The sequence below is a fragment of the Schistocerca americana genome, chromosome 1 (assembly GCF_021461395.2).
Source record: "Schistocerca americana isolate TAMUIC-IGC-003095 chromosome 1, iqSchAmer2.1, whole genome shotgun sequence".
NCBI classification, from domain to species: domain Eukaryota; kingdom Metazoa; phylum Arthropoda; class Insecta; order Orthoptera; family Acrididae; genus Schistocerca; species Schistocerca americana.
Genome location: NC_060119.1, coordinates 572,594,619 through 572,609,402, shown reverse-complemented (window position 1 = coordinate 572,609,402; position 14,784 = coordinate 572,594,619). Strand labels below are relative to the sequence as shown.

Below are 14,784 nucleotides of genomic sequence, written 5' to 3'. Positions count from 1 at the left end.
TGCACGGTCGGCAGACTCAGAGAGTCGCACAACCGAAGGACCCTTCGTAGCGGCAGGTTTCCTCTGCGCACCCTTCTTTCCCATGCTGCGAGGCGCGGAACACGACAACTTGCACGCGTTGTCAAAACAACGCACGACAATTTGCTCTCCGCAGCGCCCACAGCACAGAAAACCTCTTCACGAGCTCTCAGCGGCCGAGTAAGCGAAGCGCGCAACAGCAGCGATGCGCTCGCCTCGCCAGCTCAGGCCGCTCTCCATATGCAGCAACGACTGTCCAGCAGTTTTCAACGGCAGTGGTTGAAGAATGGAATGCCCTACGACAAGAAATCGTTATCAACCTTGTGGCTAGTATGGGAACACGTTGCAGAGCATGAATTACGCAGAGTACTCAAAACACGCAAGTGTTGTGCCTGTATTTAAAAAAAAAGGTAATGCGTAGGACATATAAAATTACTGCCCCGTTTCTCTGCTGCCACCTTTCTCAAAACTAATAGAATTAATTTTGAAAGACAGTTTAATGAATTACCTGAATAAGTACAACCTTTTATGTGAATCATAGTTTGGTGTCCAAAGTGACACGATCAGGGAATAAGCCGCAATAGAATACACATGAGTGGCACTGGCTGCTCTTGACAAAGATGAGTGTCCGGGATATTTTTAGATCTTTCTAAGGCTTTTGATACTGTTGACTATTAGATTCTGCTAAATAAGCTAGAAACATTAGGAATGAGATGGATAGTTAACAACTAATTATGATCATACCTAGCAGATATGGAACGAAGAGTAGAGATAACGCATTTCTCAAGTAATATAAATTTTTAGTAAAACACGTATCAGAGCCAAGATACGTTAATATTGAAGTTCCTCGGTGTAGCATTTTAGGACCAATGCTGTGCCTGATATACATGAATGGATTTACGACTTGTGCGTTTCTGATACACTTCAGTGCTTTTCCATTAGAGTTAGTCACAGGGAAAAATTCTCTTTGCTGATGACAGCAACATTATAGACTATGGGAAAACAAAAACCCTCCTAAAGCGAATGAAACTTTCAATGAAGATTACAATTGATCAATAAACAATGAAATGAAATTGGTCACAAAAAAAAAAAGATGCCGAGAATTTCAGTTTGAAGAGGGAAAATGACACTATGAAGGTAAATGTAGGTATCATCTCCGTAGACAACGTAACAAATGAATAATATCTAGGAATGAATATTGTATCTCAGTTGAAGTGGTGTTAACACACTGAGATATTTGAAAATAGAATGTTATCGGCATATTACTCCTTTAGTGCTCTGTTATCAGTGTGTAATGGCTGGTGACTTTCAGTCAAGTACTAGTCATATGTACACTGAGTTCTTAGCTAAGGCATTCCTTTCTGGGGATCAAATGCACAGTATATGAATGCAAGTTTCACCCTGTACAGTAGGGTCATAAGGGTTGGGTTGTTTTGGGGGAAGAGACCAACCAGTGAGGTTATCGGTCTGAGGGCCATAAGAATAAGAACCGAATATAGTAGTCGAGCTCGTTGTAAAGACCTGTTCAGAACATTGTGAATTTTAACTGCATCATATGAATACTTTTGCCAGACAGTTGTACACATCAAATATAACGTTGGTAATCGCTGGAAGAACAGTTTAGTCCATGACCATGAACAACGTCTAGAATGAACTCACGTTAAACAAGAAAGAATGAACATAAAATTCAAAACAAAATTTCCTACACAGCAGTAAAACTGTACAATAAATTACAAAAGATGAGTAAAGAAATTGCTAAAACAAACTTATTTGAAAGGTTAGTTAGAAAGTTCCTGTTAACCTATACACTGTATACATTGAATGATTGCTTAAAAAACAAAGAGTAGGGAGGTGGTAAAAGTGCAACACAAATACCAATAACGATAGTAAACCTACATACCACACAACAATTCATTTTCCTTCAATCTTGACTTTCCTTCTTTCACAATCGATTTTCCTTCTTTCACATTCGGTTCTCCTCGTTTCACACTCAATTTTCCTTCTTTCCCCAAAGCTATGCAATGTATGATAATACCACCTTATCCTATTTCTGAGCTCAACATCTTACTCGTCATAGAGGGATGCTGACTCAGTTTTCCAGGCTAGAAAATGGAAAGTGAAGGTGCACAAACTGGTCCTGGTAGCAGCTAATACACTGCGTGTAGCGTTACGAAACAATGTATAGGTGTCTCTGTGTGTTCCTGTTTGTGTTTGTGTATAGTGTGTGAAATGACTGGTAGTGGTAAATAAATATACATTGTTTCATCTGGATTTTATTATTATTAAATAACTTATTTGTGCAACAGTATTGTACCTTAGGACTCTGTTCTATTCTGGAGAGTGGAGGCTCCAATCTGTATAAACCCGTCCTAGTTAAGGTTTCCCGTGGTTCCCTAAATTATTGCAGGCGAGTGCTGGCATGGTTTCTACTATAAGCCCACGATCCTCTATCTGTTCCATGCTTGTCATTCTAGACCTGTAACTCTATTAATGACAATACATCTCCAGTATCCTTCTAAGACTGCTACTAGGACTACTACAACTATTACCATTACTAATCACGATCATCCATTTTTACATTTTTTTTTTTTTTTTTTTTTGGCTTAGGACTGACATTAAAATATCACTTTCAGCATAGGGAATGTCAAGTTTTATACTTACAAGTAATAAAAGTACACCCTTTGTGCAGTTTAGAATCATGTGCACTATCTAATAGAAATGTCCATAGACTCGTATGTAACACGGAATTGACCTCTAGATGCCACCAGAGGAGACCCGGCAGTACAAAAAAAAAGAGGGGAATATTATGTTGTCAGTGGACAAGCAGTAACAGCATAATGGGTCGGCGAGGAGACCTCAATGACTTCGAGCGTGAACTAGTCACTGGACGTCAACTGAGTAATAAAACCGTCAGGGACATTTAAATCCTTCTAAGACAAACCAAGTCGACTGTTGGGGTGTGACTGAGCAAGATGTGCGAAGGAACATCTACAGCTAAACCAAGGCCATACAGTCCTCATAGACCAACGGACAGGGACCGTATAGCATTGCAGAATGTATTTGTAAAAGGTTGCATGAAATCAGCGAAACCAGTCACTCATTGATCCAAAGTGCTACTAGCAGCACAGTTAGCACTATCAATGTGTGTTAAGGGTTAACAATAATGGGGCACAGTGCTAGAGCAGATCCTCATGAGGTGGTTTAAAGAGAGACGCCACTACACAGTGGATACCTGCTTCGGCGAATGGGAGCTGGTTCCCCTCATTCCGCCTCAGTTACCTATGTCTGTGATTGCTGCGCAAACACCGTATCCACATACGGGTACACCATAATTACTCTAGCATGGAAACATTTGGGGTTACACTCACGTGGTATGAGACTTCCCAGGGGGCTCCACTGGGGGCCGAACCGCACAATAACCATGGGTCCGGTGTGGGGCAGCGGTGGGGTGAGTGGACTGCTGTAGCCTGTTGTGGGGTTGTGAACCACCTAGGGCTACGGCAGACGCGAAGCCTCTACGTCGTTTCTAGGTCCCCGGTTCAGTACACACAGATACACACATACACACTGTAAGGTGTCAGGCAAATCCAACACCTTCCATGAAAACCCTGACATGATAAGCAAATCCAGTAGTATGTCACATAGCGCCGAATAAATCGTGACATTAAATTAACCAAAGTAATACGAATAACGAGTGAGCAAATGGAATACCACAGACTAACACAAGAATGCCTAAATGCATGTCATACCTTCACACCATGAGACAGACGCAATTCCGAGGAGGGAAACGAGAACAGAAGCCGAGAGCAGAACCGTGTTAAGCGAGAAGGCCCTACGATAAGGGACGAACACCCACGTCGCCAGCTAACCGCTACGACCACACCACCCGCAAGTTTTAGCGTGAGACTTTTTCGCGTCTCTGTTCCGTTAGGACCATCCCCCAGCCCATGTTAAAAGCTAGAGCCATCCAGAAGAACAGTATAGATCTTACGATGACACAAAAAGGGCCACACCACCCGCACGTTTTAGCGTGAGACTTTTTCGCGTCTCTGTTACATCAGGACCACCCTGCAGCCCATGTTAAAAGATAGAGCCCTCCGGAAGAAAAGTATAGATCTTACGATAATTCTAAAAGGACCACACCGGCTGCAAGTTTGAGCGTGAGACTTTTTCGCGTCTTTGTTACGTTGCAAACTTTGAAAACATTGCCCAACCACGAAAAGTATAACGTTTCTCATTGGATAGACAGAATTTTTGTAGGCGGGGCTTAAGGTTAACATTGAGACCCTGATTGGTCAGATGAAAACACAGACAGATAGTTTTTTTAAACCAACTTCGGTAAATTGTAGTAAGGAGAAGTTAGGAGATTGATTGCGAGACGGCGAGGTGAGCGGAGCTGTGCTGCCCGCCGCCCCCTGACGAACACCAACAAGGTAATGAACGAACGCCACATAACAGCGCATAAAGCTTCACTCAGAACTGCAGAAGTCTCATCTGTTACATCCCCTTTTTGCGTAATACTAGTGTCGATCGTCAATTAAAGCCCATGGTGTTCACATTTGCCACTTGAAGTAAAAATCTGAAACTCGATGATTTTTCTGTTATATAGTTATTGAGAAGCCACATCAGCCACTGTAATTTACGACTACTTAGATAAGTAATTAAAGATAATTGAGGGTCACTGTAGACCATTTTGATAGTTTTCACTCTTGTGAAACTTTATTTAAACTTAGATTATAGATGTGATATGGCATAGGTTATCCTTCGATCCATTGTAGAACTTGGAAACCCATTCAGAGAATATTCGTTCACATTTTTGTTGAACGCAGTTGGTTTTTACCATCCTCTATTAAAACATTTTCTTTTATCAATAGTGCAACTTATAAACGATGTTTTGTGAGTAGAATAAAATTTCCAATGGTAAACTTAAGTGCTTTTTCGACGTTATTTTACCAGCTAACTAAAAATAGGAAATCCTTGAACCCCTTCCACTAAATTTAGTTAGTATTAAGATTCCTTTGCAGGGAGTGCAGTGGAGCTGACGCTGAAATCATTAAGTATTTGGTTATATCATCGCTAGTCTCACTGAACTCTTCTGAATTCTACATGTCATGTGTGGTCTGATGTCTCCTTACCAGCAACATGTCCCAGGTTCAAACTAGTCAATTCCCTAAAAAACACGCTCAGAGCGTCGTTACGGAAAGTGGTAGGGAGACACGACTTAGAACAAACAGACACCACGCAGAATGTTTAGAACACACACACACACACACACACACACACACACACACATAGAGGATAACAGGAGACTAACAATTTAGAGTGACGAACCACATTATATAGCATAGCTACCATAACGCCACCCGTCTACTAACCTTTTATAGTGAATGCTTAGCCGGCATCTGGTGGCCGAGCGGTTCTAGGCGCTTCAGTCTGGAACCGCGCGACCGCTACGGTCACAGGTTCGAATCCTGCCTTGGGCATGGATGTGTGTGATGTCCCTAGGTTAGTTAGGTTTAAGTAGTTCTAAGTTCTAGGGGACTGATGACCTGAGATGTTAAGTCCCATAGTGCTCAAAGCCAGCCAGCCAGTGAATGCTCATAGCGAGAAGGGTTGGTGCAAACCTCTGAAGCAAGTAGGCAACCATTCCATGGAGAAGCACTCGTGCTTCCTACAATCAACTTACAGAGTTTGAAATGGGTAGATTGCGGGCTTCCGAATGACGGCGTGGTTCTTTGGAGTAATTCCCACACAAGCCTGACGTGCTGCGTTAGTTGTGCAACGATGGCAATATCACTCACATTCCCATAAACGAGTTTCTGGACGTCCACGCACCACAGACGCCAGCCAGGATCGTCATATTGTAAGGGCGGCAGTAGCAGATTGTACAGCTACTGTAGGACAGATAAGAGGGCTTGGGAGCCCAGACGCGTCAGTACGAACTATTGCGAACTAGTTATTAAGGGGCTCCGGAACGCCCTACACTTGCAATGTTGAAGTAACGCTTATAAATTACATCTTTCCTCACAAAGTATTTGAGGTAGGAAGTTGAACTTTTTACAGATTATTTATTGGAATATGGACTACAACTTAACACAGGGATGTTACAAAATTTTAGTTCAGATATTAAAGATGATTGTTTTTCAATTGTAATGAAAATTCACAACATTTTTTTGCAATTTTTTATTTATATATTCAAATATACACAGTTTTTAGGAAAAAGGCTGTGTTAAATTATGCAGAAGGTACTGTGTAACATTTACTGAAAGTTTGAAACAAATATTTTTGGAAGATCCTTAGAAAACATGTAATTAGTATGAGAAAATAAAAGTTTTGGGAATCGAGCGACAAAGATTGGATTAACTTTTTAGTGCATTCCAGGTCCATAGGATGGATTATCTTCATCCTCTGCAAACTCCTCCTCCAGCTTCATCTTGTTCCTCCTCCTGTTTACTCTTGCTTGTATTTCTAGACTCTTTACAGCCCTGTCTGCAACCCGAAGGCGTTCCTTGTCTAAAGCAAGCATCGCTCCTTGTTGTGTTCGTAGATTTGGCTACCATTTTCTTCAGTTGCAGTTACTGCAACTGGTCATGTATGAACACTTATCACATTTCAGTTGTATTTCACTAGCAAGTCCTACGTGCTTTATTATGGAGAGTTCGAGACTAACTTCACTACAATGAATATATCTTACGCAGTTTGAAAAAATTCCTTTGAGAACCGACATATCAAATATTTCATTCACATCCGATTCGCCCATAAAACATTCATAGTTTTCACTCATTGACCCAAGCTTCTTCTGTGAAGTATTTTCTTTCCCACTTTGACTGCTATGGGCAGGTGTACTTGAGAGGTTAGGTTCACTCACTTGGTTATCGTCTTTATTGTTTACAGTAATAACACATACCTTTGGCTTTCCAACATTTCTCCTTTTCTTAAAAGCTTTCAGAGGATTTCTAATAACTTTACTTTTACTCATTATTATACTTCAACAAAACAGAGACTCAAGAAACAGAATCAATTACGAATATTTTCGAGATAACGACAGAGTAAATAAACATGAAACAATCAACAATCACACCAGCGATAAATATTGAACCATCACAGGTTAGCCACAACACATACTATATCTCACATCACTAAAATGTACCTGATGAACACGGACGTTAATAATAACACCATTTGACAGCAGTTTAACAGCGCCACAGTGGGTCACGCCCATGTAGAACACATTTCAAAAAAAATTTAAAAATAGTTGTAGTCTTCGGAATTGAATAAATTACATATCTATTAAAAGGTAAAAGTCTGCAGATTCAGAAAACGCAACTTTTCATGATTTTGAGCCGTTCCGGAGCCCCTTAACGTTGGTGCTATGGGCACACATACCTCTGGCCCGTCTTCCACTCACGCCACGGTATCGCCGTGCACGGCTCGAGTGGTGCCGTCGGAAGATCACTTGGAAGATGGAGTGGCACGCCGTGGTCTTCAGCAATGAAAGCAGGTGGAGCCTGCACGCATTCGACTTCGTGAGCGCTGTCTCATAGACTGTATTGATCGAGATATACTGGCCGAACGCTAGGCCTTATGCTTTTGGGAGCGATAAGCTACAATTCTTGTTCATCTCCGGTGTTTCTGGAGGAGACACTAGCCAGCGCTTGGTACGTATAGAACGTTGATAGACCCGTTCTTTTGCCGTTATTTCAACAGGAAGGTGATGTTTTGTCTAAAAGGATAATACTCGCCCACACACTTCCCGTGAAACTCAATGTGCACTGCAAGATGTGTAGCAACTTCCTTGGCCCGAACGATCTCATAAATTGTTTCCAGTCGAGCACGTCGGTACGAGAAGTGACTCATACGGCTCTTCTACCAACAACTTTTACAGAACTACGTGAATAGTTTGATCAGGCGCGGCATAACTTTTCCCTCGACAGTATTCTTCATCTGTACGATCGACTGGATGCAAGTGTCGTCTCCTGCGTTACTGCTCTTGGAGGCTTCACCACGTACTAATATTGGTGTTTTAGCATGGGTCGATATCCAGTACTTCTGTGATCTGTAAATGTTATCATTTTATGTACTAGGTGTTGTTGTAACAATAAACCTTGAGTTGATTGGAAATTTGTAAAAGAGTGTTCTAATTTTTCCCGGGGTGTATTACAAGTCCTTGTAATCGCTGTCGGAGTTCTGTTAAACTTTAGTCCAATGTTCTGGTTTATTTTCCCGCAGCCGAAGGCAGATAATTACCTCACTATGGCATTGGTTATAGGGAAATAGCTGATATTTCACAGTATTAACTCCCATAATCGCTGGCGAGAAGTGTGACAAACGTAAATACAAGAGCATTGCGTAGAAGCGCCATAATGAACTTCTGATAATGGTTTTTATCGATCGCTCACAGCATCCCATTTGCCTGCCTCGTGCGGTCGTCCTGTACGGTTATTACGCGCCCAGTAAACTTTAATTTTAGTGTTTATCAGACCATCAACCAAGATACAGTGTATTTCCTTATTGATAATAAGACGGTAACCTCTGTGATGAAAGATTACCTACTTCTGTCCACCGGCAGGTGTCTTGGGTGAGGCACCGCGACATCCACTTGCTGACGGTCGGCCGCTACACGTACACCAGCGACCAGCGCTTCGAGGCCGTGCACTCGCCGCATTCAGAGGACTGGATGTTGCGCATCCGGTACCCGCAGAAGAAGGACTCCGGCGTCTACGAGTGCCAGATCAGCACCACGCCGCCCATTGGCCACCAGGTCTACCTCAACATCGTGGGTGAGTCTCATTCACTCTAACACTTGCAGTCTTGCAGTTACTCTTCAAACACTATCAGCTCAGATAAACAGGCTCTGCGGCATGACACCGAAATTAATGCTTGCCCATTACTATTGTGTATTGTGAGTTATTTACTTCCCGCTAAGTGCGTACCAGCCAATCCACTGGTGTAATCTTCACTTTTCATGACAAACAAAATCCCAAATCTGATTATGAGGCAGCCGAATTCGCTTAATCTGCACCTTCTAATCAAGACTTTTATGGAAAGCAGTTACTTCTTATCAAAGATAAGTACAAGACGAATTTAGTAACTTTGTTAGCTACATTTCCATAAGCCTACAACATTTCTTATTTCTGCCACACTCTTTTAAAATTTCCATAAGCTTATAACCATAGCTTCCAGGTAGCTAGGGTTAACTATAGGGAAGATGTGTGTTTACTTTTTTTTAACCCCCAAGTCATGAGGTGACTTTTCTGTAATATATACTACGAGAGTGATCTCTCTGGACTCATATGTTTAGACGGACGTCTCTGAGACTTGAATGTTTAAACCGATATTTAAGAAACAAATCACTTGAAATTTTAATTTAAGTTAAATAAAATTTAATTTTACAATTATTTAACATATAAAATTTAAAAACCGAGATCGTATTGAATACTATTTACTCCTGACGACTGGTTCAAACTCTTAATACTGTCATCTTCTGATCTCCAAAGACCTTCTTCTTATACATCCCGTTCTGTAATGACTGTACCACACGTGCCTTGTTATTATTATACGTTCACTTCCATCACACATGAGTGATACAGTAATAGTAAAACATGATGTATAACAACAAGATCGATTATGACATTTGTAATTGTTGAAACCGGTCATCAGGAGTAAATATCATTGAATGTGATCTTGGCTATTAAATTTCTTCAAATCAATTAAAAATAGCTCCTTCCTGTCTAATTACGCGAAATTTACAACAATTAAGTGCTTCCTAAATGCTCTTCATTGATTTTATAGCACTCAATAAAGCCTGCAGTATTTTACTTTTTATAGCACATAATCACATACTTTTGACGATTGTTTTTAAAATTACGCATAAACTGATTGTTAGAGAACTGAATTTAAGAGTCTGAAAAAAATTATGGCTTCTCTGTAACAAATAATTTTTACGTAACACTAAATTACAGGAATCAAGCTTACACATAAAACTGCACTCCATAGGTGCAAAAAGTAAGTCTGCAAAACCTACATTTTTCTTGCTCACTGCTTTAACATATTTGATTTCAACTAATGTTTTAATCATTTTATTGGAGAAACAAGAACGTTCACTTCACATTTGTTCTGAAGTTCTCTCTCTGAATGATTCTCTTACTCGCCAGCAGAACTGTGGTCACTGATATTAGGCCCTGTATTTTAAAATACTAAAACAACAAAATTTCCGACGTTTCGATTCGGCCCACTACCCAAAATAATTTTATCCAAAATGACACCGACTGTGGAAGCGTACGAACAAATTAATTTGTCGAAGCTGGTGAGGCAAAATGAAAAATATTTGCAACTGACGACTTAATTTTATTCTGAAAAAATATTTACTACAGTTGCTGAAAATTATAGTAATCAATAAAATAATTTTATTCAAATCTACAAATATAGGTTCGTCTTTCTATAGCCTATTTTCTATGATTAGTTGTACCGCCATTATTACTTACTTATAGGGCCAGTGATGCCCCGCGTGCTCCTACATCTCTTACAAACCTAAACTGATTTTCACTGATGTCGACTTCGACCAGTCTTTCCATTTTGATGCAAATAACTGGTTAATATTTGGCAGTCGTGACTTACTAAACTTATGGTTCTCAAATATTCACTCTTGTCTTTTTGAGAACTGGAATTATATTGAGGTATGGATGTATTTCCCCTGCTTTACATACCTGCTTTTCGCGTTATCATACTTCCTTCCCCATTTTTATTGGAATGGCGGTAATTAATCATGGAACAGGTTAGCTTGGTTGCAGGGATCCTTGAGCAGTAAGTCACTGACCCTTTTATTAAACATCTTAGCTTGCCAAACAAGCAAGATTTAATCTATGTGCCAGTGAAGCCGACCCGAGGGGAGAAATCGATACATACGTATGATTTACCTACTTTCTCTTCCTTTACCGTTATACCTCCCACGCCTGATTTCGGGCATACTGGCTATTTTCGGGCGACTAGTAAGTAGAGGTGGAAAACTTGGCGAGGCAGTATTCATTGAACACCCCTGTGTGTGAATAATTGAATACAGGAAGTACCGTTAATTCCTAAATCAGTTACGTGATACGTATAGTCTGTATAGTCTTCTGATGAAAGTTTTTTAGACATGGAAGTGTAATTCCAATTTTACATGCTTTGTTCGGTATTATATCTATCTAAGTTGACTTTGAAATGGTCATATAAGCGGAAATCGTTTGAGTATGTGATATTAAATAATGTGTAATAATTACAACCAAATAACACATAATTGGCCTTACTTAATTTCGAACACTCTGTGGAACCCAGTTCGAATAAATCGCTGACATGCTTTTTAAATCTCAGGTTTAACTACGTAGTACAAAACTGACGAAAACAGTTTTGGGAAGTGTAATACATATTAGAAGAAAATGAGAACAGGATGTCTGCAAGATGAATATGGTACTACGTGGGGAAGAGAAAGCAGAACTATCAGATATTCTGCACACGCTCCGCAAAGAACAATCTGAGGCCCGCTGATGTTTCTCTTATAGAGGGTGAAAAGTATTTAAACCGACAAACTCTGTGCGGTTGTAGGGGACATCAAAACAAATATTTTTCCCCAGTATCATTTTTTCCTATGAGGAGTATTGAAACCGGTAGAGGAAGATTTCTCTGTCGGCAAATTAATTAAACCAACAAACACTTTTCCATTTTTTATGACCAAGAGACAACACATTAACACAACCCAATTTCAATTACAGTAGATTTTCAAAAATGCCTCCATTGACACGTAAACAAAGGTTACACCGTCGGATCATGTTCTGTCTGACACAGGCAAAACCCCCAGGAGTATCCTGAATTGTTCCTGCTGCTGCTACTATCCCGGCATCCAGATCCTATTCTGATGCAACAGGAGTTGCGCAAACAAGGTTGCGCATCGCTCCCCACACAAAAAAGTCCAGAGGGGACATATCAGGGATCGAGCAGACCATGGTACAGGATCACCTCTGCCAGTCCACGTTTCTGGGAACCATCGGTCCAGGAATCGTCGCACACGACGACTGAAATGTGCCGGCGCCCCGTCATGTTGCAACCACATGCGTTGTCTTGTAGGGAGCGGGACGTCTTCCAGCAATTCTGGCAATGCTCTGGCAAGAAAATTGTAATAGTGCCTGCCATTTAATGGCCTAAGTAGCAGATACGGCCCAATTAGACAGTCCTCAACTACACCGACCAACACATTAACGAAGAACCGCACTTGATGAGCGCTGGTAACTGTGGCATGTGGGTTATTCTCACTCCAAACATGCGAATTATGTTAAAGACTCCATCACACCCGAACTTTGCTTAATCGGTAAACAACACAGAGGATAGAAATTTAGGATGTATTTCACACTGTTCCAGGTACCACTGCGAAAACTGTGCTCTGGGTGGATAATCAACTGGTTCCAGGTTGTGGACACACTGTAAGTAAAATGGCCGAAACAACTGCTCTTGAAGGACTGTTCTTACATTCGTCTGATTCGTCCCCATGTTACGTGCAATTGCACGAGTGCTGATTGAAGAATCCCGCTCCACATGCTGCAAGACTCCTTCCTCAAATTGCAGTGTGCTTACCGTGCGACGGCGTCCCTGTCCAGGTAATCGGCTAAATAACCCGGTCTCGCGCAGACATTGATACACCGCATCAAATATCGTATGATGCGGGATACGGCGATTAGGATATTGTTGTTGATAAACCCTCTGTGCAGCTCGTCCGTTGTGGTGTGCTACGTAGTACGTACCAACCATATCAGTGTACTCACTCCAGGTGTATCGCTCCATTAGTAAACAGAGACAATGCACTACTACACTGGTGGACAGCAGTTGCCTACAACTGAAGAGCGTAATACGCCCTCTAACAACTGAAGGTCGTAATTCGGCCTCTAACAACTGAAGAGCGTAATACGGTCTCCACCGGTTGAAATAATCCTCATAGGAAAAAATTACAGTAGGGAAAAATATTTGATTTGATATCCCATACAACCTCCCAGAATTTGCCGGTTTAAATACTTTTCACCCTGTATGAAAACGGTCTTCTGTCTAATATACAAGAAACAGAATTAATTTTCTTGCAAACGACACCATTATTATAACAAATCAAAACATACAGAGTGCAACAGAGTAAGTGGTAAATAATGTTGGAGAATAGTATCTTTAAATCACTAGTTTTCTGCAAGTAGTTTCACTATCAGTTTCAAAAAGACAAAATATATTCGATTCTGTGTAATTAGAGGTCCTACATCAATGATAATTACAACATAGCGCGAGGAAACAATAACTGGGACAAAAAAGAAAATTTTTTTATATCCATGATGGTAAGAATTTAAACTGAACACTTGAGATATCGTCAAACAATTAGCTCAGCTACCTTTCCAATTAAAATTATTACAAGTCTTAAGGAGAGAAAACTTTAAGTCGACATAATTAGTGTATTTTTATTCAGTAACGTCTGTTTAATGAGTCACAGTTGCAAAATATTAACGCAAATTCCTCAGAGACAATTGGAAAAACTTGTAGAAGCCGACCTCAGGGAAGATCAGTTTGGATTCCGTAGAAATGTTGGAACACGTGAGGCAATACTGACCCTACGACTTTTCTTAGAAGATAGATTAAAGAAAGGTAAACCTACCTTTCCAGCATTTGTTGCCTTAGAGAAAGCTTTTGACAATGTTGACTGGTATACTCTCAAATTCTGAAGGTGGCATGGATCAAATACAGGGACCGAAATGCTGTTTACAATTTGAACAGGAGCCAGATGGCAGTTATAAGGGTCGATGGCCACGAAAGGGAAGCAGTGGTTGGGAAGGGAGTGAGGCAGGGTTGTAGCCTTTCTCTGATGTTATTCAATCTGAATATTGAGCAAGCAGTAAAGGAAACAAATGAAAAATTTGGAGTAGGAATTAAAATTTCATGAACAAGAAAAAAATCTTTGAGGTTTTCCGATGACGTTGTAATTCTGGCAAACACAACAAAGGACCTGGAAGAGCGGTTGAAGGTAATGGACAGTGTCTTGAAAGGAGGATATAGGATAAACATCAACAAAAGCAAAACGAGGAAAATGGAATGTAGTCGAATTATATCAGGTGGCGCTGAGGGAATTAGATTAGGAAATGAGACACTTAAAATAGTAAGTGAGTTTGACTATTTAGGGAGCAAAGTAACTGATGATCGTAGACGTAGAGAATATATAAAATGTAGACTGGCAATAACAGGGAAAGCGGATCTGTATAAGAGAAATTTGTTAACATTGAGTTAGGCTGAAGTGTCAGGAAGTCTTTTCTGAAATTATTTGTATGGAGTGTAGCCATGTGTGGAAGTGAAACATGGACGACTAATAGTTTAAACAACAAGAGAAAAGAAGGTTTCGAAATGTGCTATAGAAGAATGCTGAAAATTAGATGAGTAGATCACGTAACTACTGAAGTGGTACTGAACACAATTGGAGAGAAGAGGAATTTGTGGTACAACTTGACTAGAAGAAGGGATCGGTTGGTAGGACACGTTCTGTGGCATCAAGGGATCACAAATTTAGCATTGGAGGGAGGCGCGGAGGAAAAACGTTGTGGAGGGAGACCAAGGCATGAATACACTAAACAGATTCAGATGCAGTAGTTACTCGGAGATGAAGAAGGTTGCACAGTATAGACTAGCATAGAGAGCTGCATCAAACCAGTCTCTGGACTGAAGACCACAACAACAACAAAGTCATACGAAATAATGTTGTGCGGCAACTCATCT

General features: G+C 40.6%; 1 protein-coding gene across 1 annotated transcript in view; it reads left to right on the top strand.

Moving 5' to 3' along the window:
* Positions 1 to 14,784, top strand: part of LOC124625104 (zwei Ig domain protein zig-8-like) — a 396,843-nt gene that overhangs the window by 230,161 nt on the left and 151,898 nt on the right. The window contains exon 2 of the mRNA XM_047149148.1: positions 8,588 to 8,798. Coding sequence (XP_047005104.1) covers positions 8,696 to 8,798 — 103 coding nt within the window. The 5' untranslated portion in view covers positions 8,588 to 8,695. The remainder of the gene's footprint in view (positions 1 to 8,587; positions 8,799 to 14,784) is intronic.